Raw genomic sequence first — 27,085 nt, forward strand, 5'->3', positions numbered from 1 at the left:
GCTATCATAGCTTTACTATCAGAAGAGGTAGATAAAACTGCAAAAGTTTCTGGAAACTATGAGATGGTAAAGTCCAAGATTACCATGGAATTAAAGAGTGCCTCTGCCATGAAGAAAAAGGAAAAGATAGTGAATAAACTGAAAGCCAAATTTGGAGAGCGTGTCAAGGAGGAAGAGGAAGAAGAAGAAGATGATGAAGAGGAAGAAGGAATTCAAGCACAAGAAACTCTAGCTTTGACACAAGGCATGGGAGAAGATAAAGAAGATGAGAAAACTAAAGGTGCCAAGGGAGAAGGAGTTAAGGAAGCACATATTCTTGTTGAGAAAAAGAAAAGGAAGGCCAAGGCACACCCTATGGGAAGGACTAAGAAAAAAGTCAAATCAAGTCAACCAAAGTCCACTGCACCTACAAAAAGAGCCAACACATGTGCTACTATGCAAAATAATAAGGAGAAGAAAAAGCAAATAGAACAAGGAGGTCAAGAGAAAAAGAGACCTAGAAGTAAATATGTTGCACAACCAAATTTTGAAGAGGAGAAAACAGAGTCAGATGACAACAACCAAATTAAGGTGATAAGTCACAACCTTCTTTCAGATCTTGAAAACTTATGTGAGAATGTTAAGAATAATGTATATCTATCAAGATTTAGTCATGTTGATTTTGATAAATTGGGTAAAGAGGAGAAAAACCAAGTGGAAGAGACTCTATATGCCATGATTTCAAAATTCAAGACAAAACCACTAGAATTTTCCAAATATACCTAAGAGTCTATCTGACATAGTTGAGAAAAAATAGCATTACTATCTAAAATGTGGAAAGACAAATCAAGGAGACAACACTGGCCCAAGTGATGCCTAAATTAACAAAGGCACAAACCGCTAAAGTTGTAAAGAAGTATGCAGTTAGGTTCACACCTAAATACAAAATAATATTGAGGATGTTGTCAAGAAATCAACACAGATATGGAAACTCATTTATGCATTAACCACAGTGAAGAAAGGAGAACTTGAACCTTTAGAGGTCAAAGATGACGATGAGGAAGATAATGACAAAGATAATACTATTGGAGGAGGAACAAAAATGAAAGAAGATGACAAGACAAAAGCTGAGCCTGAACAACAAGAAGAACAAAGTGTGCATGACACACAACTATCGAGTGTCAGTCCTCCACATGACACAACTGAAACAATAACTATCAAGGATGTTTCTAGTCTATCAGCTTAGAACATCAATCCTCTTACTAAGGAGGATTTAAAGAAGATATTAGATCAATCTACATTGCAGACCAAACTTTGTGGCAATCCTGTTTTGATAAGTGTAGATGAATTACAAAAGTCAGTGACTGATGTTGAAAAGGAAAATGTGAATATACAAGAACCACCTTCTATCATCCCTTTAGTCACTAATGTACAACCTTTGGTACAAATGCCAGAAGCTACATCTAGCAAGGTTGATAAAATTGCCAAAATTGATACTATTGAGAAGAAAACAATAAAAGAACAAGTCACCACTGCAGGACAATGGGAAATAGGTTAAATAGACTTATCTGCACCTATTGCACAAGGGAAAAGTGCAAGTCAAGTCATAGTGGTAGAACAGGACAAGCCTGAAGAGAGTGAGCAAACACCTAAGGTGAAGGAACAAGTTGCCTTTCAAGCTTTGGTAGCTTTACTAGCATTTGGAACTCCTTCCACACAAACTCTTCAGAAGTCGAGCATAGAAGCTATTCCATTGCAAATCTTAGTTCCAAGCCCAAGTTCATCAAAGGTTGAAAATGTAATTCTCTATGGAGATATAAGCCTTGATGAAGAAATTATCATACCCAAATATGACTATGACACCATGACATTAGGACAAATAGGCATATTACAATAGGCCTTAGAAAGGAAAAAGCATCAAGAAGTGCTTAGGAGAGAACATAGGTAGAAGCAGGCACTTCAAGACATTAAGGACATCTTTCTAGATGCATTTAGTCCACCAACTCTTGAAGAGACCAAGCCACTAATGGAACAATTGACAGATATAGTGGAAAAGACCAGTAATGAAGACCTTGATACTAATGCAAAATTATTAGAATGGTTAGAAAATATGTTCTAAAACAGGGTGAATGAGAAAATATCTAGTAAGATAGCACTAACACAAGTTGCATTGGCAACTAAGGTTGAGGATTTGAAGAAGGTACATGAGAACATCTTCTCATTATACACAAAATTATGCAACTCATCACTATTCACCCAAGAGACCAGGAGTCACATTCTGAGTCTAGAGAGTCAAATTTTTGCATCAGGTGCAAGACTATCAACTAATCTAGCTCAAAGTGAGAGGCATTTCAGGACATTGCTTCACACACAGAGTCAGTTAGCTATATTGATAGTAGACGAGGCTAACATAAGAGCCAAACTGACTAGCATACAAACAACTGTCACCCCACATATGGAAATATTGAACAAGGAGCTAGGCTATGTTAAAAATCTACTAAAGAAAGACCCCAATCTTTCTACTTTAGATGGTCTAGTCCACCTTGCTATTAAGCTTGCCATCCAACTCAAGTCACTGGATGTTGCATGTGATAATTGGGATGCAACCCTCAAGATCATATTGGATGTCCATAAATCCTTTTTGGACAAACACACAATAAGTGTGTAGCCCATTTGACATAAGTGTCAAAAAGGGGGAGAAATATTTTTGGGGGAGAATAAAACAAGGGAGAATAATAACAAACCTAGGGAGATATATAATTGGGTGAGATATATATTTTTGGGGGAGAGAGAGAAAATTGGAGATATCATCTAAGGAAGAGCAAGTATATAAGAAGATATTAGCTAACAGATGAAAGAGTATCAGTAACACAACACATTGAAGGAAAAGTGTATCAATAGAGACACATTTACTTAGAAGGAGCACATAATTTTGATTACAGAATAAACATATCAACTCAAGGGGTGTTATCAAATTTTGAGGTATATAAGTTATTTTAAAATTTTAAAATTTTGAAGTTTTGTATATAAGCCGAGTCATGGATATGTTATACTCGATAAATTAAGGATATTAATGTATATTCAAGTGTTTTTGACACTCATGTCAAAGGGGGGAGATTGTTGATCTTAGATTGGTTTTGACATGCGAGTGTCAACATACTTAAGTTATTTACTTAGTTCATGTCAAATTAGTAGTACATGCTGAACACAACATGTAAATATTAGATCGTGTTGAGTTACAGTGAGAGTTGAGCCACTCATGTGTCGAGTCACTCAAGTACCAAGAAGATAGACCATCCCAAGTGATTTAGGAGCCAAGTAAATAGTGGATGCCGAGAAATGTAGGTGTCGAGTCATAGCAAAGAGATTAGTGCGTGCCGAGCATTAGAGACTTTAGATGCCGAGTGACACAATTTTGACATATTTGTTTATAATGACACAAACAACTATGTAAACCATTTTTGAGCCAACTCAAAGGAAAATTATGATATTTTGGAGATAAGAACAAAATTCTAGTTGGATTCCCCATGCAATTACATGCAACCAATTAGAAAATGGGAAGGATTAAGCAGAAAAATGGATGAATCTCAACCGTAGATTCATACCTAACCCTAAGCCACCAAAGTCATCTTAAGGAGGATTAAACCTAAAATCTTTATGATAATCGAGTGTGCAAGAAATTGAAGGAGCAAAGAGGATAGTTTGCATGAGAAAATAGAGCATTCATGGTGACTTAGAAGTTATGAAGAGAGAATGAATCATAGAATCAGTTAGAGTAGAACAAAGGATAGAGAAAAGGATACAACATTGAGACATATGGTCAAGAAGGATCAAGAAGACATTGTTTAAAGGTGATCTGTTATCAAGCAAGCAAGTGCCAACTATAGGATCTATGCTGAGACATTCTAACAGGTGATTTCAGCCAAATCTCTTAACAAGCTATATGAAATCCTTTAATAGGGTGCTTATTTAGTTGTAAGTTAAAGTCCTCTAACAAGGCACACTTCTAACAAGGTCTTAAAATCCTCTAACAAGGTGAGACCTAACAATCTTTGTAAGCCTTTAAGAGGGTAGAACTTTTATAGGGTAGATCATGTTTCATGGTCAAAACATTGTAACCTTCATTGGATACACTTTATTACTGCAGTAGTGAAGATTTGTGGGTGTCATCCCCATCCCAATTTTACCTTCTCACTTGGAGGATTTTTGGGTAATCATATCTAGTGTTATGTGTGTGAATGCTTACATGTTTACATGATTTAGATGTATATATTTTATATGTTATTTCAGTTTACTCATTGAAAGCATGAGATGGATGTGTGGTGAAATTTTTATGGGTCTAGGTTTAAAACTACTGATTCACCCACCTCCCCCCCCCTAGAATTTTACCTTTCCTATTGTAATTCCAATAGACTCTTGTGGTTTATTTACTATTTTCTATGTGGATTTCATCCTTTGCACTAGTTATGGTATGCATTTAGTTGTGTTCTTTCCATTATTCACTTTGTGTTTTGTATGTGTATGCAAGTCTTTTCTTTTGCTTTTGAGTGTTTTCTAGGGTTTTAGTAAATATGCCTAAGGATCCAAGTTCTCTTGGATCCTAACTAGTTTCACCTATGTGCAGTCTAGAAAGATTAAAGGAAAATAATGATTGAGAGTTGAGGATGGAAATTTATAAGAGGGGTTTGGAAAATGATTGCAGGGACACCCATGTTGAGGCTATTCTAGTGAATGATGAAGGAGAGGCTAGACCCTCATATAAGGCAATGGTATCTTATCAGTCTAATCTTAAATGTCCACCTTCAACATCTTTCAACGTACAGAGGTGCAAACTACCATGCATATGGTTGTATACCACATGAAGGACATCTCACCTTCACATATCAACACCAAGGTACCTACAATTACAATAATTGAAAAGGAAAGGACACCAGTTCAAACAGGTCAAGAAGCCAGTCCTGCACCTACACCAAAAATAAAAGGTGAAGAAGAGATCAAAGAGAAAGAGAAGGATAGGACTGAAGATTCAATGTTGACTACAAAGCTAAAGGAAGTAATAGAAATATAGACACTAGTTACATTACTAGACACTGCTACACCTACTCCTAGTCAAGCACTTCATAGGCCAAGTAGTGAAGCTACACCATTGCAAGAATCAAGGCCAAGTCCTATCATATCTAAGGTTGATGAGATAACATCCTATGGTGACATCAACTTAGATGAGGTGATTGAGTTACCAAAGTATGATCTTACAACAATCACAATAGAGCATATGAGTATATTACAGGATGCTCTAGCAAGAAAGAAACACCAAGAACTATGCAGAAGGGACCACAAGCAGAAACTTGCACTTCATGACATCAAGGGCATATTTCTTGATGCATTCAACCTCCCTACACCTAATGAAGCCAAGCCACTCATTGAGAAATTGGTAAATATTGTAGAAAAAATCAGCAATGAAGACCTAGATACCAATGCGAAATTATTGGAATGGTCTGAGAAGAAATTCCAAACCAAGGTGAATGAATAGATATCTAGTGCCATTGCACTACACCAAGTTGTGTTAGCAACCAAGATTGAGGGTGTAAAGAAAGTCTTAGAGAATGTTTTCTCTCTGTACACCAAGTTGTGTGATACAACTCTATTCACACAAGAAGTGCAACACCATATTGACACTCTACAAGGAGATATGAAGCTAACAAGTACTAATCTACCTAATTCTCTAGCTTAGAGTCATAAGTACTTCAGGAATTTGTTGGACTCCCAAGGTTAATTAGCCGCATTGCAAGCTCAAGATGCTAATAGTTAGGCTAAACTAATCAATATCCACTCCATGCGGACCCTACACATGGAGATACTACACCAAGAACTAGCCTTTGCTAAAATAGTAATGAAGAAAGATCCCCATCTTTCCACACATGAAGGCTTAGTTCACCTTGCTGCCGAGTTATCTATCCAAATCAAATCATTGGAAGTAGCATGTGATAACTGGAATGCAACTCTGAAGATAATACTTGAGGTCCATAAAACTTTCTTAGAAAACCACACCATTCATGTACCACCCATGACATAAGTGTTAAAAGGGGGAGATAATGGAGAAAGAGGGAGAATACATGAAAGGAGAGATAAGTTTTGGGGGAGATGAAATAGAGATAGAGTTAGCATATGTAGAATCTACTTAGGAGGAGTGTTCAGTTTCAATTCAGAATAGAATAATTAACTCAAGGGGAGTTATTGAATTTTGAGGTATGACTGATGAATAATAAGTTTTACAAAATTTTAAAGTTTTGAATTTTTTTTATGTAAATAGATATTATTTGAGTTATGCTCGAAGAGCTAAGGATATTCATGCATGACCAAGTATCTTACCACTCATGTCAAAGGGGGAGATTGTTAATCTAAAATTGGTTTTAATATATGAGTGACAATATACTTAAGTCATTTACCTAGTTCATGCCGAACAAGTGATGTATGCCAAGCATAAGTTGCCAGATAGTATATGCTAAGTGAAGAGATATAAAATATGTGTTCGGTAACTAGTAAGTGCCAAGTCACTCAAGTGCCGAGTAGATAGTAAGTGTCAAGTCATTCAAATGTTGAGTGATCAGTGGATGTTGAGTCATTCAGAGGCCATGTTACAACATTGAAGTTGTAGTTTATGTTGAGCATCAGGGACTTCAAGTTTCAAGTAATATTTTTTTGACATAGTTTTTTTGTAATGGCACAAACTTTTATGTAAACCATTTTTGAGCTAACTTAAGGATTGTTTTGCAATCTTAGATGATAAGCATGAATTTTTATTAAGAATCCCTATAAAATACATGCAACCAATCATAAAAAGGAAAGGATCAAGCGACAAAATGGGTGAATCACAATCGTTGATTCATAGGTAACCCTAAGTCACCTAAGTCTTCTTAAGGAGGACAAACCCTAAATTTTTTATAAATGCAGATGAAGAAAAAGAGAGAAGTTTGCATGCACAAACAAAGCATTCATGTTGACTAAGGAGTTGTGAATTGAGATACATTGCATAACTCGTTAGAGGAGAACATAGGAAATGAATTAGAAGACAACAAAGATACATATGATCAGTGAGGATCAAGTACACATCATGAAAGAGGTGATCTATTTTCTATCATTAGAGTACTAACTACAAGATCATTGCTGATACATTCTAGTAGGTGAATCAATTAAATCTCTTAATAGAGTAGTCTTAACAAGCTATTGTAAATCCTTTAACAGGGTGCTTACTTCATTGTAAGTCAAAGTCCTTTTACCAGGCACACTTCTAACAAGGTGTTGAAATCCTTTAATAGGGTAAGATATAACAATCTTGTAAGCCTTTAACATGGCAGACCTTTCACAAGGTAGATCATATTTCATGATCAAACATTGTAGCCTTCATTGGATACACTTTATTACTACAATAGTGGAGATTTGTGGGTGTCATCCCCACCCCAATTTTACCTTCTCATTGGAGAATTTCTGGGTAACCAAATATCTTGTGTCATACATGTGTTGAATGCTATTTTCTTTCATACTATGGATGAATATGTTTAGCTATCTATTTCAGTTTACATGCAAATTGTGAGATGGATGTGTGGTGAATGAATTTATGGTTAAAGATTTGAAGGACTAATTCACCACCCCCCACCCCCTTAGAGTTTACTTTCCCTATTGTATTTCCAACACTGTATTCTAAGGTTGATATTAGGAAGGCTGAGGGTTATAATATTGCTTCACTCCCACCTAAGTTGAACACTCAATAGCTATCCCTTAGAACCATTAATGAAAGAGCTAAGAATATTAGGAAGATTTCCAAGGGACCCCTATGTAGAGATAAAGTTCTAACTGGGTCACTAAAATCTATAGTTGTTAATAAGAACACTAATAATACATTTGATTCCATGAATGAAGAACTATTCACTAAAGTTACCAATAAAAGTGCTAATAAAAAGAGGAAGATGATTGAAATAAAGTCTCTTTAATGATAGTAGGAGATTTGGGAAAGATCTTGTAGACTATTTTAACAGGCTATACAATAACAACAAATCCTTACAATATAAATGATGCACATACACAGTTGGAATGTTAGAGGTTTAGAGATGTCTAACATAAAATATATGGATAGAAAATGGTGTAACAATATTAAAGCTAAAGATTTTATCTATTTACAATAAATTAAGATTGTTGGGTTTCAAGCTTTTAGCATTTTGAAATTCATATGGGGTTAGTCCATAGGTTTCCACACCAATCATCCTAGAGGAAAAGGTGGTACTGCTATTATGGTAGGGCCGCAATAGGTTGACAATATTACTTCTAATGGTTTGTCCCCTTGTCATAGAGCCTTGTGGGTCCCTCTTCAGCTCAATGATGTCTTAATTGGAATTCATAATATATATGCCCCTAATGATTATAGGGAGTGGGTTGTACTGTGGGAATGGTTAACTAAAAACTTACCCAAAGCCCACTAGATATTTGTTAGAGATTTTAACATGGTGGAGAATAAAGAAGATAAGAGTGGGGGAAATGCCCACTATTGGAAAGGTAATGAACAATGTTTTTTGGGTCTAATTTTAAGAGGAAATTTAGGATTATTTACCCCATGACTCTTAAGAAGAAGTATTTCTCTGATATTTGGTTCACATGGTGTAATAATCAAGTTGGACACTAAAGAATAAATATTGTCAATTGGATACAATATATAGAGGATCATATATTTTCTCTAGAAAGGCAAGATGTACATGCTCTTGTGATTGTTTCTCCCTCTATTGTGTCAGATCACCACCCAATCTCTATTAGTATCTATATCGAAAGTTTACTTGAAAATAGAAGAAAAAATGTAAATTTTAAACATAATAATTCCTTTCTCAAAAATGAGGACAATGATGATGCCATTAAAATGATGACTAGTCTCCAAGTAAACTTTGTAATCCATAATTAAAACCTAGGGATTTGTGGAATATGCTAGTAGATTCTTGGAGGAAGCTCTATTAGATTATAGGAAATAAATATTCTATTGACATAAATAAGGATTAACAATGGCTTCAAAGTATTTTAAACTCAACTAAAAAATATTTACAATTGAAAGGTTGTGACCCCTAGCTAGAAGACAAACTAGGAGAAATTAAATGTCTTCTTAGAAAGCATCAACAATACAAAATTAAAGGATAGAAGACTAGAGCCAGGATGAATTGGATGAAGGATGGAGACAGAGGAACCAAGTACTTTTTCAACATCATTAGAGACAAACATAAAAGAGAATTGGTTGAGACAATTCAGATTAGTGATGATGTCACTTATGATCATGATTGTATTAAAGATGATTTATTTACATTCTATAAGGATCTCTTTACTTCAGAATTCAATGAGAATAATTACTCTAGTCTAGAGAAATGCCTAAAGATGATCCCAAAGAAGATCTTTGATATAGAAGCTAAGAAGCTTGAATTGCCCATAAATCTTGAAGAAATTATTGCTACTATTCTTTCTCTTGCTAATGAAATATCACCCAGTCCTGATGATCTACCAACTGAATTTTACAAGCATAATGGGGATTGTATTTCTCTTGATCTTTTGGAGTTATATGAATATTATTTCAAGCTAGGGTCTCTATGTATTGATATTAACAGGGGAGTTATTAAGTTACTACCTAAAGGTGGAGAAAAATCACGAGTTAAGAATTGGAGCCCCATTACATTATTTAATCTTTCTTATAAGATTGTGGCTAGAACTCTTGCAAAGAGAATTGGAGGCCTACTAAATGAATTTATATCCCCAATTGAAATGGGGTTTATAAAGGAAAGATTTATTCTTGAAAATTTGATTACAAGCTGGGAAGCTATGCATTGGGCTAGGAATGATGATCAAAGTATAATGATAATTTTATTAGACTTTGAAAAAGCATATGATCGTATTGAATGGCCCTTTGTTAGGGGAATGCTCCAAACCTTTGGTTTTCCTCCTTATTTTTGAAAATGGATTGATATTCTTCTTAAAGATTCTTCTACAATTATTGATGTAAATGGTGAAATCATCGATAGTATTACTCTACAAAGATATATCAAGCAGGGGTTTCCAATTGCTTCCTCCATGTTTGTTATAGTTGTTGATGCCCTATATTACATTCTCAGGTCTCCATACTTAGGGCCCCTATTAAAGAGATCACTCTCCTTAATAAGTAATTATTACTTAATGCTCAGTTTGCAGATGACACTACTTTTTTTATTACTTTGGAGGAAGGAAATTTTGAGAATATGTTAAGCGTAGTTCTTTGCTTTTGTGAAGTTTCTAGGGATAAAGTAGCTCCTCATAAGTCTTCCATTATTGGATGGTCTGCCTCTCCTCCTAAATGGATTGTGAAAATTGGGTGGCAATGGTTAGGGCTAAATGAAATTGTTAGATATTTGGGGGTACCATTGTCTAGTGATCCATCCATCAAAGATATGTGGAACTGGCTCTTTTCCAAAATTGAAAAAAAAATTAAAGTGGCAAACACATCTCCTCTCTTTGGTTGGTAGAGTGCAAGTGGTTCAAAAATTTATATCTTCTCACCATATTTATTTCTCTTCTACTTGGTTGTTTTCTAACTATCAAACTACTAACCTAAAAAGAATTATGAGAGACTTCTTACGGTCTAATGGGATTGAGAAGAAAAAGGCATTGTGTTAAATGAGACTGGTGTTGTTTACCCAATGAAAAAAGAGGTCTAGGCATTAAAGACTTGAAAGTCCAAGGTATGGAATTGCCATCTAAATGGGTTGTGCAGGCATTTTTAGGAGAGAAACCTTGGAAAGTATTGGATAGAAACAACATCTATAGAGTAGGGATTAGAAAAGGTAAGAGCTAGACTAACATTCCTCTATGTGATAAAGTATTTGGTAACTTCTAGTTGATTGTGTTTGGCTCCAAAATCTTTCAATCTATTTGGAAGGCACGAACTCAAGTTAGAACTCATATCTTAAATAGGGGTGCATGTGGAGGTTCTCAATCATATTCTATTATGGATAGATCCATCTGGTGGGTCTAGAAGCTAGCTACAAACCTTTAGCTCTAACCCAAGGTTGCTCTGCTAAGAATTGGTATAAATATGGCATTTCTCTTATTAAAGATATTATGGTTGACAATAGATTAGGGTATTGAGAAGAAATCTTTGTGATATACCACATTCCTAACACTCAGAAGAAAACTTACTCTGTCATTATTAAAGTTGTGGGCAATTAATTTCCAGGTGTTGCTATGAATATTGATCAGTATATGCGATGGGTCAAATCGAAAGATGGTTCTAGTCTTAATGCAATTTCTACCAAATAGATTTATAATATGCTTTTAAGATGATTGTTCTATTTTCGATAGGGTGAATCTTGGTTGGGAGCTAGAGTTCCTCTTCTTTAGATCGCAGTTTAATATCTTTAACTACTTTTGGCACTCTCCCTATGAGCCAAAAAAGTCTTGCTTTAGATGGTTATTGCTTTTAAGAAAGTTTGTTGTTGGTAATACTTTACATCATGGTTTGGGAAGTCCTATTATTTGTGGTGTATGCCCTATTCCTTAATCATTTGAAAACTTATTTTTTGAATGTGCTTTTTCTCATGGTGTTTAGTCTATTTTCTTTGGGTTACCCATAGTTTGGAATAGTAGACTTGGTTTGTCATGTAGTGAAGTTTTAGTAGGATTTGCACGAAGTCTCTTGATTTCAAGTCTAATATTTTTTGGTCTATTCTAACCTATGAATTTTTATGGTTTCTTTGGAAGGAGATAAATGGACAGATTTTTCAAAAGAGGAGGCAACTTACCGAGTTTGGATGAAAACTCATTCTCTTTCATATTATGTTATAGGTTGCTGCAACTTTAGAAATATCCCGAGACAAGTTTATGATGCTGATGAGGGAGGGAAAAATCATGATCCATAAGGAAGATATAGTCTCATGTTAATAATTTTCTATCCACAGAGATATGCTCAGCCAAAGGGAAATTAACAACTTGAATTAGTTTATCAAGAAGCTAAGTATTGAAGATAGACTTGTTGATAGTAGAAAGTGTGCCAAAACCAATCATTACTAAGACATGAAGATAGATATGACAATGCTCGATGTATGGAAGGACTCTTTTTTCTCATGCTACTTTTTTGTCAGGAGCATCTTTTTATTAAAAAATTATCTGGCATTTTGGTTACTCTGGTTGTATGCATATGTTTAAAAGGTAGCTAGATAGTCACTACCTAACCCTCTTTTGAGACTTTTTGTGCTTTGATGCTATATATTGGTACGGTAACTCAAAAATTATACATTTCATTGATGTAGCCCATCTTTTTTCACTATGTTAATACAAAAAATCTACTGCTTTTATTCCCAATTGCATGCACGTATTGTCCATATGTTGACAAAATGATAAACATTTCAAATCACCACAAATTATGCATGTTCTATTCAAGTATGTGATCTTGTAAAAAATTTGACCATCCACCATTTCACATAAAATGGTAGATATTAATTCCATAAAGATCTAGGTCATTTATGTTACAATCTTGCAAAATACTGTTAGAATAAAGATCTACACATATATGGCTATAAGCATCATAATGGGTAAAAAAATCAATATGTAGGTCCTACAAAAATAGGTTCTCTATGTGTGATTTATCTTCAGATAGAAAGGTTTACACATTTAAAATTATCTTTGACTAATTTTAATTTGAGGATACATACCTATAATTTTTTCAAAGAATCGTGTCTAAGTTGAATCCAATTTTTTTTGGGATGTGGATCACATTTTTTCCTATTGATCCTCCTTCTTACAACATCTCTTCGATTAAGAGAAACTTATGTGTTCTCTTCCAAAGGGGAGAAATTTTGTTAGCAGGCATTGGATTCTCTTCTGTCTTCAAACACCCACTATCCTTGGAGGAGATCACTCAATATCTTAGGGATATCATATCTTTTTATTTCCTTCCTATGGAAAGATTATTCTTGTCTATGTATGTTGTATGCCACAATTTGGGTGGGGGTTGTTCTTAACTATTCCATCCATCCATACATCTTTCTTTCATCTCTTCTTTTGGTGGAGGGTTTTTTCCATGAGATTTTTCCTCTTTCTCCATTTCATGAGAGATAGCATTGTATTTCTTTTGCATATGTACATGTGTACATACCATGGCCTAGTAGCCATAGTAGCTAAGATCCATCATGCATTGTCATTTAGTTTTTGTAAGCTTAAGTTCATTCCCTAGATTACACTTAAGGGGGGTTGTTGGTGTAATTGAAATTTACTAATTACACTTTACTTAATTTTACTTAAAATAATACATTTTCATATCAGTTGCCATTGAGGAATGTAGGAGTTTACACTCTATTTTAGCACATGGTGTAGGATAAATCTACTTTCACTTAGTTGTTATCTCACACCACTTTATTTGTGAGATACACTTTATGTTCTTATCACATTATCATCGTCTCATTATTGAACATGTTGCACATACTTGGGTGAAAAATGGAGGATGATCCGACTTTAGCGCACATATGATTACACCTTGTCTAGTTGATAGGTTATCACTTGCATTACTCCTAGTTATCATGTATTTCCTATATATTGAGGCACATCTATCATGGATAAATGAATTATTATTTTGATTATTGATTATCATTGAATCTATTCATTTGAGTATCATATCACTTTGTTGAGCTCTTTTTCTATCTATATAGCTTCTAGATCTTGGCACTTTCATTCTTTGTCCTAGGAAAATTCTTACAATATTATTGTATGTTGCATAAGGAATATTCTTGATAAACATTGGATTGTGGCTACATCTATTGCATATACTTATGTGTGGTAAGGGGTCCTAATGGGTCTTAAGGTGTTATAATGTGTCCGAAGGGGTCCTGGGACAACCTATGACCCATTATGACACCTCAAGACATTTTATTACCCATTAGGACCCCTTAGAACACATTAACCATCGTAGGACACACTAATGGGTTATAAGTGGTCTTAATGTATTGCAAGGGAACCTAATGGGTGGTAGGTTGTCCTAGGGCCCCTTAAGACCCATTATAAACTCTTACGATGCATTTGGACTCATTAATACACATTAGAACCCATGTTGATCTTAAGAAATGATCACTTGAGGAGAAGGTATTAGGACAAACAAAACAAAACTAGCTATGGAGAATTTAGTTATGATTTTTTTTAGAACGAAGCTAATAAGAAATTGCATGATATATTAATCCATGGTGTAGCTATATCTATTCAATATACTAAGGTGTGGTAAGGAGTCTAATTGGTGTTAAGGTGTCCTAATGAGTTGTAATAGGACCCAAGGGGTCCTAGGACCACCTACAACCCATTAGAAAAAAAATTGGTGTACAAGGCATGAAGTAGATGAAAACCAATCTTCTATATTCTATGAATTCTCAAGGGTTCTATCACTTAACAATATCATTATCAAAGATGTAATAAACTCTCACAAGTTTTTAATACAAACCATTTGCAACTTCTCTCTCTCTCTCTCTCTCTCTCTCTCTCTCACACACACACACACACACACACACACACACACACACCATCCCCACCATCTTCTCACTTTCTCTCTCCCTCCTTTAAGACATTGTTAAATGTTAAATAGTAAATGCACACATGCTATAGCATGCATATTGTATGTTGCAAATGAAAGTTTAAATGCATTAAAATTCACCAAGTCTAAGCCCTCCATCAAGTTTACTCATGGTTGAATGAGGATAAAATCAAATGATATGATATGATATTGTAGATCTCTTTGTTATCTCTATCTAACCATATTATTTATTTTAAAATTTCTATTACATGCTAAAGATTTAATCTGTAAATTATTTTGAATGCATGTCCAGTTTTTGTCAAAAAACCATGTAGTATTTTGGGCTTAAATTTTATCTCGTTCATCAAATTTCATAATAAGTTTGTATTTTAGAAACTAGATTCCATTCTACACATTTCTTTTTTTTATAGTTGTGATCTTTTATTAGTTTTCAATGATTTCTAGGGGGTACACAAAATTTTCATGTTTTCAGTATGTGACCACTTACAAAATTTGTAAAAAAACAGATATCCATTAATATATTAGCATAAAAATCCAAGATAACCTAGGTAGTGTTAGCAAACTTCTCACTAGAATGATTAAGTTTATCCCCAAAAAAATTACATTTCAAGGGGAGCACACCAAAAACTATGTTATGTTTTTCACAAAAATCAGTTGTGCTCCTTTTTTGAGGGCCTTAAACTCCACCACTTTCAAAATATATATTTTAGTTTAGGAACTGGATTCGAAAGACTACAACTCTTGTTATTATTGCATCTTAAAACTTTGAGTCTAGCTATCTTCAATTTCTTGTCAAAGTCTAGAATTTGCTAACTTCAGGAAGAGAAAAAAAAGTGTTATCTTAAACTATCATTTTGGTCCCCCATATTTTTGTGCTTCCTTCACATTTTTAAGTTGTGGAATCCACACTTTTTTCTCAATGTTCTTCCAATCTCTATTTCTATTTGTTAGTAATTTCGGATAGCTAACTCCTTGTGTTGGTCTCCTCAGGAATTCCTCCCATTTTCTCCTTGACCCGAATGGTTGAGAGTTACTGACATCTCATGGAGTTTGCCAACCAAGCAATTCCCTACTTTGTTGTGCAAAATGACCATTGCATTTTTTCCATGCCTTAACATGCCATCTTAATCCTGCAACAAATATTTTTCGACCTTGCTTCCATTCCGTGCTTTTGCTTCTCAAAAGTAATATTCTCATAGCAATGGTACATTGTTACAAAAGAGATTAATGCTTTAGGACTAAAAGATTAACACCTTAATCTTAACATGCTCTACAATTAAAATAAAAGGTTATTATTAACCATAATATTTGATAATAAATAAAATAATTTTGAAATAAGTAGATATATGGAATAACGACCTACAATACAAAGATGAAATTATGAGCCTCTCATTTGAAAGGTCTTGGTTTTGAATACCTCTTCAGCTAAAAGACAATGACCAACCCATATCCTCATCACAAAAACATTAATCAATTAGCTCTTCAAATATCTAATGGTTAAATCACATTTAATTTTCAATGAAATGTCAGGTGTGCGTCACTAAGGCTAATTTTTCTTATAAATTGTCACCAAATTTATATCTTTGCCTGCGTGAAGGAGGAGTAATCAGATGATCAATCAAATTATTCGATCTTGTTCAACACAAACGATTTTAGTGACATCACCATGAAGTTTCATCCTACCTAATCAAGGAAATTAATCATCAACTGAATCTTGGTTTACTTTTGCACTCCCGCGAGATGGGGTTCCTGTACTCACATACACCAGTCCTATAAAATTGGATGAAAGTGATATAATTTCTACCATACTCTTAAATGGGTGTTTGTGCTTCTATTTCTACTAAATAGTTTTGGTGTTGTACACGCTGTCTACACAGGTGATGCAGCTGGAAAAGGTTGAATGGGCACCGTGGCAACTGGGGAAGGCTGAAAATGCAACACTGCCGGTCAAATGTGCATCATCCTTGTCGGTTTTAGTCTAATCTTCCTTATTGGATTTTGAATTTCAAATTAACGTACCCCACAATTACGGGCAAATGTACATCCTTATTAGGTTTTGAAGTTCAATTTTGACACAGACATGATGTTTAGCCAAATTCACTTTATTGGGTTTTGAATCTATAATAATAATAAGTTTAGTAGATTGAATCTATTATAATAATTACAAGTTTAGTGGAGAGCAGATTTCTATAATTTATAGATATCCTTGTCCGTTTGGTTGTAGGCATAGGAATGGGGAATTAAAAGAGAAAATTTGAATGGGAATGGAAATGGGGAATAAGAATAGGAAATTACAATCCAATTCCATTATCTTTTGTTTGGTTGCACGAACTTGAATTTGAAGATTGAAAGTTCGAACCCCATCAAATTTTATGAATAAAAAAGAAAAAATATAATTTAAATTTTAGCATCCACAGTGCAGATTGCCAGAAACAACATCAACCACCATTCATGTCATTGCTACTATTGAATTTTGTTGGTTTTCATTAGTTAAATAGTTGGCAGTGACATTTACTGCAGAGATTAAAAATATCGCAGTTTGACAGAGATTAAAAATCTAACATTGCCTTATAAAATCAACCCCATCTAAATACATCTTTCTTGCGCTGTGTAGACGGGACCTCTGTTTTTCAGATCTGGTAGTTGCAGCAATCAAATATTGTAGCATTCAGAGTGTTTGATTTTTGAACAGTAGAGCAAGAACGGGTGGAATACAAACATACATATATTTTGAGTATCATCAATTTGAAAATGGCCATGATTTTTCATTTTGGGGAGCTCCAACAGGAAGTTATAATGAAGCAGATCTGAAAACATTTTCAAATAAGAAAAATTCAAAATGGGAATGAGAATAGCAATTCCAATTACAAGTATTTTGGAGAATGGACAAATGCTCATTTTGGGGCAAAATGGGAATACGTATTCCTATTCCCAATTCCGACTTGGCACACCAAACAGAAATTAAAAACAAATTCTAATTTTCTATTCCTATTCTAATTGTATTCCAGCAACCAAACTGGCCCTTAGAGTAAGAATTGAATCCAGAAATGCGCTAAGAATAAGAAGTTTAGTCTAACCTTCCTTATTCGATTTTGAAGTTCAACTTATTTCTGTCAATACATCTTAAATAGTTTTTTTAGTTCAATTTAGACGCACAACATGTTTAGCCTAATCTTCTTTATTATATTTTGAAGTTCAATTGATCATTACTTAAGATCAAGTGTACAACCAACATATTCAACACTTAACATCCTTCCTCCTATCTATTAAATCAAAATTACTTTTACATATCTACTATAGCTTGTACATTTTAGTCAAACCCTCCACTGCATAGATTAAAATTATCAGAAGATCCTTGTCAATGAGGAAACTTTTTCTGTGAGTAGATTTCCACAATCCATCAATACTTAATGACAAACAATTCCGAAAATTTGACTCCTTGATCCATCATTAAACTGAGAGAAAAACTGTCTGTAATCAATTAGGAAACTGACTACTTTGCAGTACAATCATTATAAAGATGCTTTGGGCTGTGATGATGATGACAGACAGTGATGGGTGCTAGGCTTGAGATGTTTTAGGACGATAGGAGTGCACTTCTTTTGAGGAAGTTGGTAATTTCTGTGGAAAATTTTGTAATTACAGAAGAAATGTTTTGCTGGACATTTGTTTGGCTGTGAGACTTAAATCTCCAGAGAGAGGTTTTTGTTATAATGACAATGATGGTCAAGTCGTCAACGTGTTTATCTGAGATAAATATATCTCAAATAAAGTGGCATGGACTTGAAAGTGACAATTCAGGCAGTCACGGGATTCTTTGCTAAATTCTACATGATGGAGTCATATATTCTATAGATTATTGTTGATTAGTTACTACTGTGTTTTTCAATCTTGATTAAGAACTGGATTGAAAAATAAGTTGCTGTATGATCTTATGTGATAATTATATGGCATTTTAGAGCAGCTATTATCACATATATTCATACTAGCTTTTTCAAGTGGATAACATAGTATATCATAGTTTTTATTTTATATTTCATTATATAAAATAAAAAGACAAACACAATAATTTAGGATATCTTTGGATTGTTCCTGTGCTTTGATTTAGTTTTAGCTTGGTATGATCCAATTCAATGTCGCTTTTAAATTATTGGGATATGCACATGCACAAAAGTTAAGGTTTTAAACTACTGAATAGACTTCATCGGTGGATGTTCTATATGACTTGGCGCCTATTTTAAGTTAATTTTTTCACTACTGATTAGAGTTAAATCTGTGTATTTTCTTATAAGTTTTCTATTATTTCAATGGGCAAGTGCCAATTTTATGGCTAACAAATATCTTGGTTGTCTCACTGCTAGTGGACTTCGTTGCTGATGTACGCTGCATATTCTTTATGCAAGACGATTGGTTTAATCTTGACCATCTAATTTTAAATTTTACTTTTTCCTATAATTTTCCTCCCGCAATGAGAAGTTGAAATCGATTTTTTTATTTATCCTCAATTTAATATGAAAGTAATGACAATAACATTAGTTGCAGCGTAAGGAAGCATGCAAAGCGGTAATTGAAAATTTTAATATAATTGCTTATATTTTTTTATCAAACAATAAATAATACTTATTAAATTAATTAAATTAATTTTTTACTAATTTATGTAATATTATTGATTTCAACTTATTAAGTTTTAAAAGCTATTTTTACAATTTGACATGTTTATTAATTTTATAAATTTATTATTTTGATTGATAATTAATAAATTTTTCAAATAATAAACAATATAGTTATATTTACATCAAACTTTGTTATGTCTATACTTCAAGTTTTAGTTAAGGTTATAAATTTCAAATTTGAGTTTAGAATATTTTTTAGGGTTTACAATTAAGATTATTATTAAATTGTAGTTATTCTAATTTATATAGTATTATTGATATTTCAATTATACTATGAATTTTTTTTTATTTAACATGTTTGGTAATTTTATAAATTTATTATTATTGTTAGGAGGGCTAATGTTTACATCATCATTACTAATAGATGAAGATTTAGAATTGGAATTATGATTAGGTTTAATGTTTATATCTTCGTTGTAATTATGACTAAGATTAGGATTGATGTTTACAATTAAAAATAGGATATGAGTTTAGGTTCACACCATGGTTAGGGATAGGTTTAGTTTTAGTCTATGGGTTACGATTTTTTAAAGGCTTGAGGTTTAATATTTAAGTCACCATGATTAGGGATAGGAATAGGTTTGGTTTTAGATTATGGGTTACGAGTTTTTTCAAGGCTTGGACTTTAATATTTATGTTTGGTTTAGGTTAGAGTTAGGCTCAAAGTTGTAACTAAGGTCTAAGTTGATTATTTTGATTATAAATATGGTTAGGGTAAGCCATTACATAATGTTTAATCAAGTTTATCATTTTGATTAGCATTAGGGTTAAAGTTAGATTGATAATTTAGGAATATAGTAGATGTTGATCTTTGGTTAGGGTTAGGATTTTGAAATTGATTTTTTGTGTTGATTAAGGCTAGGGCTGTGTTTACAGTTTAAGGAATGATTTAGTTTAGGATTAGAATTATGACTTGATGCTTCTAATACAATTTAATATTAAGATTTATAGTAATGAAGCATGATTACATTTGTGATTGAGACATTGTTTCAATCTAATTATATACAATTCTCACTTTTGTATTTAGAAAAAATATACTAGATTTTCTCTTCGGGTACTTATTGCACCCTAAGGTGTGATTACTAGTTTTATTTTTTATTACAATGGTCTCTTTCACATGCATTACCTCTTATTCAAAAATTTACACCATTGCAAATTTCCATTTCCTCGCATTATTTTTCCTCCCTTCCAATGTTTGTTAACAAGGATTTCAAGACATCAATGTTAAGGAATTAACACACTATAAAAGATTAATTTGTAGATAACACATTAATATGAATAGTCATCTTATCAATTTTTAAAAAGTTTAAATTAATGATTAAATTATCTATTTTGATATTTAAAGTCTAAAAAAGAAATGGAAATGGATCCTTTTATAGTCTACAATACAACATGATCTTTTAATAGATCAATAGACGACAACCTTGTTCTAAAAATGTAAATGGAAATGGATTCTTTTATAGTCTACAATACAACATGATCTTTTAATAGATCTATAGATAACAACCTTGTTCTCAAAAAGTAAATGGAAATGGATCCTTTTATAGTCTACAATAGAACATGATCTTTTAATAGATCTATAGATTACACCCTTGTATTCCTTGTAAGAGGCACCTAACTGTGACTCAAACAAAATGTACATACCTTACCCCCTCCTAAATTTGAACTTGTGACTTCTTATTAGTTCCTGTCGCAGGCAAGAAACTATAGCATTCAATGCATTTTTATTTTTTCATTTGTTTGTCAATTAGATCACTTTATTATTCAATTACTTATTGAGTTATAAAGTTTTCATATTCATTGTATTTACAATAATTCAAAACAATATATTGACAATTTAAGTGGTTGTTTTGTGCTAGAGTGAGTGCAACTTTTTCCTTTATTTGTTTGTCCAATCAAAACAATTTATTATTTATTTATTTTTTGCAACTATAAAGTTTTCATCTATATTATATTTCAAAGAACTAATAATTTATAAAAATATATTTACCTTTATTTGTTTGTCCAATCAAAACAATTTATTATTCAATTATTTTTTGTAACTATAAAATTTTCATCTATATTATATTTGAAATAATTCATAAAAATATATTTCTTGACAAATGGACTTGCTGTTTTGTAGAGCTTTTAATTATTTATACACAAAATACAACATATTATTTTTGAGACTTTATACATTTTATTATTGTATAAAATTAATATTATTTTAGTACAAACTAGACGCTTAATACAATGATTCATAAATACTGAATCAAAAAGATCACTTGAAAAAAGATAAATATATAAAATCAAATCTTAATCTTAAAATAAAAAAGAAACAGTTCTATAAAGATGATTATTTTAACCGTGTACATAAATCAATTTACTATTTACATCAGAGATTGTGAATAGATCTGGGAAACAAAAAAACAATACGTCAGACAAGAGGATAAGAGGATAAGGAAACTAAACGTGCAAGAGATACAAGAGATGGATGACACAGAGCTATTGCCGGGCAAAAATCAAGGGCAAAAATCAAGTCTTGCTAAACCAGAGTGAATCTTGTGTTTGGAGGCAACTGAGGTCCATTGGATTTCTGTTGAACTGCTCACGAAATCAGTTTACAATAAAAAATCTGTTCTAATGTGGTATTTAATTGCAGTAAGCCAACATATAGAAAAATCTCTGATTGAATAGTTTCAATGAATAAATACAATTGAACTTGGCACGCTGAAAATGGAACTTGTCTACCCCATGGTAGGCTTTTATTGAAACAGGTTTGAAAAAATGCCTTCAATCAAAGCTTGGCTATGGTAGCCAGACCCACCCAAAACCCTAGATAGTAAAAAATTATAATAATACCCACACCAACTGCAGTTTGAATCCTAAAACAATTTTGTAGGCCCGTGTTTCAGTCTCTTATATAGGTACCCTTACAGCTTATAAGAGAGACACGTGATCCATTCTAAGACTCATTACGCGGGCTTCAGCCATCTGGAATTCTCGTTATCTGCTGATAGAACCTCTAGTATTGCGCTTAGCTTGATCGGTTCAAGAAACCTGACCATCTCTATCCCTGCGGGTAATATCAAGCTGACCAACCATCTTGGAAAATCCTGCCAATTGAAGTCTTTCACTGCATCTCTTACCATAATCTGAAAAGCAATCACATCAAGTATGGCATGGACTGCTATATCAAGAATCAAACAAAAGGGTGTTCGAAAAAAAGTTTCTCCTATGTGGCGGTAGACCAAAAGTACTGCAGACTATACGATTTGAGATCTATCTCATGTAGAAGAGGACCTGGATTTCAAATTCAATAGGATCTCTTCTTAAAACAAAAGCTATCTTTAAAAAGCTCCAATATTCTGACCGAATCTGATCATTAGAATAGTCCATAAACAATCAGGTCAGCTTAGGAACATTCCAGAAAGTGATCCAGACAAAGGCAAACTTCACATGACTTTTCTGGTCAGATTTCAACTGTCTGCTGATTCAGAGATCGATATCTCCATATCTCTTTCACAACGAAATCTGCATCTAGAAACTTTGCAATGAAAACCCATAACCTGTAAACATCTTCGAAGTTGCTCAAAAAGCTAAGTGACACAGTCACAGCTGTTAGTCCTACAATTTTGTGCCCTTTGTCTCTCTGTTCATTTGTACCTTGCAAATTACTGTATTTTGGCTGTAAAAGAGTTACCTTATCTGCATGTTTATCTGGTAAGTAGAAATTACAAAGAAAACCACAGCTAATTGAGATATTGCTTCGATCAGCTAGCTTCTGCACAAGAAGGGGATCAACCAGTTCTCCTTTCCAGTCATACACGTTGAAGGCAATAGCAGCCCCCCTCTCAAATTTTATTTTTGGTCCATATATTCTCACCAAGCGAAGGCCTTTCTCAGAACTCGGATGGCGAAGCTGCATTAGGGCACTAACAAGCCAATTGATAAGAAACCTCAACCTGTTGTTAATTGTGATCAAACCCAAACAATCTGCATGATCAAGGCTTCTGCAGTTGATTTGAGGATCTTTACTTGGTCCCTCACTCTCACTTCCTATACTCGACTTCTTTTCTTCAGTAGGAGTGCTTTCATCAAAAGAGTTTTCTAGGTCTTTTTCATCTATCTCAGAAAGTGCCATTTTTTTTGCTGGCTTGTGATCAATTGTAGTATTAATGGTTGTTTGTGAGCTCTCTCCAGGAGACCAAGATGTTATCCTACTACTTGTCAACACTTTACTGGTTGGCTTTTCTTCTTTATGCCCATTACTAATTCTTTTATTCATTCCTTCTGCCTTCGCCTCTTGTATTTCTGAAGTTTCAAATGAGTACTTATGCTGTACTCCTTGTTCAGTAACAACAGAACTTTGCCTCTGCCCCTCTTCCTCCTCTAGTTCTTCAATTTCTTGAACACTAGAACTTCCCTGCTCTCTTGATTTCCATGTGCTTCTCTCTTCCTGTGATTCTGAAAGTTCAAATAGGTTCTTGGGATGCATTTTTTCTTGTTCAGAAACCACTGCAGTTTCCTTTTGCCACTCTTCCTTGTCTTCCAATCCTTCAATTTCTTGGACAATAGAACTTCCTTTCTCTCTTAGTTCCCTTTCTTCTCTCTCCCTTCTTGATTGTAAAGATTCCACTGGGTAGTTGACATACATTTTTCCTTTATCTGAAATAATATCACTTTGCCTCTGCCACTCTTCCTTGTCTTCTAGTTCAAGTTCTTGAACACTTGAACTCGCTTGTTCTCTTGATTTTCTGGTCTCACTCTCTTGTAATTCTGAAGATTCAATTGGGTGCTTGAGATAGATTTTCTCTTGTTCTGAGACAACAGCACTTTGGTTCTGCCACTCTTCCACGTCTTCCAATTTTTCAATTTCTTGAACACTAGAGCTCTCTTGCTCTCTTAGTTTCTGGTGTCTGCTATCGTCATCCCCTGTATCTTCTTCATCTGACAATACCAAACTAATGCTGTCACAAGATATTTGAGAGTGATGATATTTGGATTTTCTCATTTCGAATCCAGATTCAGTCTCCATTGCAGATTCTGTGCCACTGGTATGATAATGGTCACTCTCTGATTCTTCATGTTTCAAAATCTCTGTTCTTTTTGCTGTCTGAAGAATAGAAACTGGACCTGAAAAAGACCTTACAGTTACAAGCTTTTGGTGGTCCAATGAGGATGCTTCAGAATCAACACATCTCTCATGAACCTCTTGAATTTCTTCCTCTCCCTCTCTGGAAGAAATAGGCAAGGGAATTCTTTTTATTGGCATTATCTTTACCATCCCAACCCCACCTGTCACAGCGGAATTGTCCAACACATGAACACTAGATTTCTTCACAAACAGGCATCCAAATCCTGTTGGATCTGTTCCATAAACCTTGAAGAAGGAACTGATGATGAAATCTGGCTGAAAAAGTGAGAGTCCAAGGGAGTCCATATCTTTGGGACCCAACGCACATGCATCCAATAGAACATGCCAACCTTTCTCCTGAGCTTTGCTCATCCATTGGTATGAATACTTTGCTCCAGTAAGCTTAGATTGTACAGGGAATACAAACAACCCCTTTGCACTGGCATTTTTCTTCTTCTTCTTTTCTTCCAACATTTTTCGCAACTCTGCAGAACAGATTCGCAACGAAGGCCATTTGAAGTAGGCTGACATGACTTTAGCTCCCTTTTGCTTGGAGGTCTCAATCATAAAATTCAAACCCTCGCTCTCATAATCAAATACAGTCAGAAGTCTTTTGTTGATATCAAATGGATATGACTCTGCTAGGATCTTGAATGCCGATCCTCTGTTTGAAGTGAACACCAAGCTGTAGTTGCTCTCCATTATATTCATAAAACTAAAAATCCTATTCTTGATTTCATCTTCCAGGCTTCCTTTTTCTGGGGCTCCATAGCGAGCTTGAGAAGAGAGATTTGCATTAGTATAGGAGATGTTGAAGGAAGAGGTGGACAATTCCAATTCCTGCTGAAGGTGAGAAAATAATCCCATGCCGAAGTAATCCATGCAAACATGATCATTACTCTTTAAGTGGTTGTATTCTCCACCTCTAATATCATCTGCAAGCCGGGACTCCTCATACTTAGGGTACACTTCAATGAATTTCGCATATGCATCGTGTAGAGAAGGGAGAGCTTCATGATTAGTAAATTTGGTATCTCTTAGGAATGTCAAAGTAGAATTTAGAAAATCTTTGTGCACAACATTGCTATATTCCTCCTTATTCTTCGATCCAGATAGAATGCCACATGCACACCCTGCGTCAGAGCTCCTCTTCTGTTCTTCACCTCCAGCAAAGCAAGCCAAAAACCTGCACATACCGCAACGCATGGATGATCATCAACTGTCCTTCTCCAGGAATTAAATTTTCCTTGAGGTGAGAAGGGCTCCAGGGCCCATCTGCAAAATGAGAAATTATGTAGCCCTTGAAATTCGTTTTCCCAGTAGCCCATAAGATGGTTCAAATCATTGCAAAACTGTGATGTTTTCCCATATGACAACCCGTCCACAGGCATAAACCCTTTGGCTTTACATTGTTACAAGGACATTACACTTCGTACAAGAAACATGATATCAAAACCCCAGTATAACCTTATTAATATTCTATCTTTTGGCCAATATGTTAACTATTTTACTGCTACAAGGCCTTCGAAACACTTCTGTAAGTTGTTCCATGCTACAGAGAAAACATAAGCTGATCGATTGAAGCTGCTGTGGGCGTTTGAAATTGCATGCCTCACTTACAGAAAAAACCTGAAAGTTTCCTTCGTTAAATAGGCGAATTGCTCAGTGTTAGAGCAGATCATCGACATGGTCTTTCCAAAAATTTCAACGGACATGTCATTGGCACCATGGGAAATGAACATGCTGCCAAGTTAAGCAGCAAGATAATCGCTATTAGGAACCCAAATTGCAAATGGGCAAAATTCAGCTGCTATACAGATATTATTCCTGTTTCTTATGATCTCTGTTTCTTCAAGGATAGTAAAGAAATTCAGATTTTCCACTCTAAGAGTAAGGTTTTGCATATTTCCCCCATTTTCCATTTGCAAAGCATTTTTTCCCTTAAGAACCCTAAAAAATGCCTGCTCATCTGATGACTAATCCTCTCTTTCAGAAAAAAAATCTTGGAGAAATACCCACCCAAGGACTCAAAATGGACCAAACTGCCCTTTCGGAACAGCAATCTCGAAACAGCACGGATTTCAAAGCACCCACCTATTCAATTTGTATGAAAAATTGCATTAGGGCACAGAATTTCACTAACCTGTTATGCTCACAGTCTATCTGCTGATGGGGAGCCATACCCTGCCTCCAAATCTATCCTTCTCCGATAAAAGCATGAAGCAAATGCCAAGCAAGATTATCAAAATCAAAACTCACCGCTTCCCTTGGAAAAGAATGCCGGAGTGAACCAAACAACACGAAAATTAAGCAATTTTGATCCAACCATTATATCCCTTGGGCACCATTTATTCAAAATTGGTAGATACCCGACCTGTGAATTGTGATGTCCAAAAGTTGGGTATTCATACATCACGACAAACAGAATCGCACAAAGACAAACACATAATTGACCCGAGTTAACGTGTAGCGGCCGGCAAGTACTTTATGAAATTCCATGTACCGGTACGCAAACACTTAATTCTGTGCAGTCAGAACTTGTTTTCTTGCCAATTCTGAATTCTTGTAACACGTTTCAGGCGCAATTTGCAATTACAATAAATTAATTTAGTGCAGGCCTGTGAGTTGACCCGAATTATGGGGCTAAACATAAAAATCGGATGCCTAGATGTCTGAATATAACGCCCAATTGATAATGTTAGGATTATAATAAGTGATCAAATGTGATATGGGATAAATGCAGCTGCATAA

At 34.3% G+C, this 27,085-nt stretch overlaps 1 protein-coding gene across 2 annotated transcripts; it reads right to left on the minus strand.

Annotated features, from left to right (window-relative positions):
• Positions 1–21,871: 21,871 nt before the first annotated feature.
• LOC149556522 (uncharacterized) lies at positions 21,872–26,752 on the minus strand. Of its 2 annotated transcripts, none has more exons than XM_089830827.1 (2): positions 26,478–26,752; positions 21,872–25,520 (listed from the first exon to the last, which is right to left on the minus strand). In XM_089830827.1, the coding sequence occupies exons 1-2, from the start codon at positions 26,513–26,515 to the stop codon at positions 22,670–22,672; spliced, it is 2,889 nt and encodes a 962-aa protein (XP_089686953.1). In that variant the 5' UTR covers positions 26,516–26,752; the 3' UTR covers positions 21,872–22,669. The 2 variants fall into 2 exon arrangements, with proteins under 2 accessions (XP_089686953.1, XP_089686954.1); XM_089830828.1 differs by having other exon boundaries at positions 21,872–26,077; positions 26,478–26,712.
• Between the last annotated feature and the right edge of the window lie 333 nt (positions 26,753–27,085).

This window comes from Cupressus sempervirens, chromosome 5 (genome assembly GCF_028749045.1).
Source record: "Cupressus sempervirens isolate cs-2001-9-10 chromosome 5, ASM2874904v1, whole genome shotgun sequence".
NCBI lineage: Eukaryota > Viridiplantae > Streptophyta > Pinopsida > Cupressales > Cupressaceae > Cupressus > Cupressus sempervirens.

Coding starts and splice junctions, on each gene's coding strand:
- LOC149556522 (XM_089830827.1), bottom strand. CDS start 26,515: ATGGCTCCCCATCAGCAGATAGACTGTGAGCATAACAG. Junction 25,521..26,477: donor ATAGACTGTGAGCATAACAG/GTTAGTGAAATT, acceptor CGGTATGTGCAG/GTTTTTGGCTTGCTTTGCTG.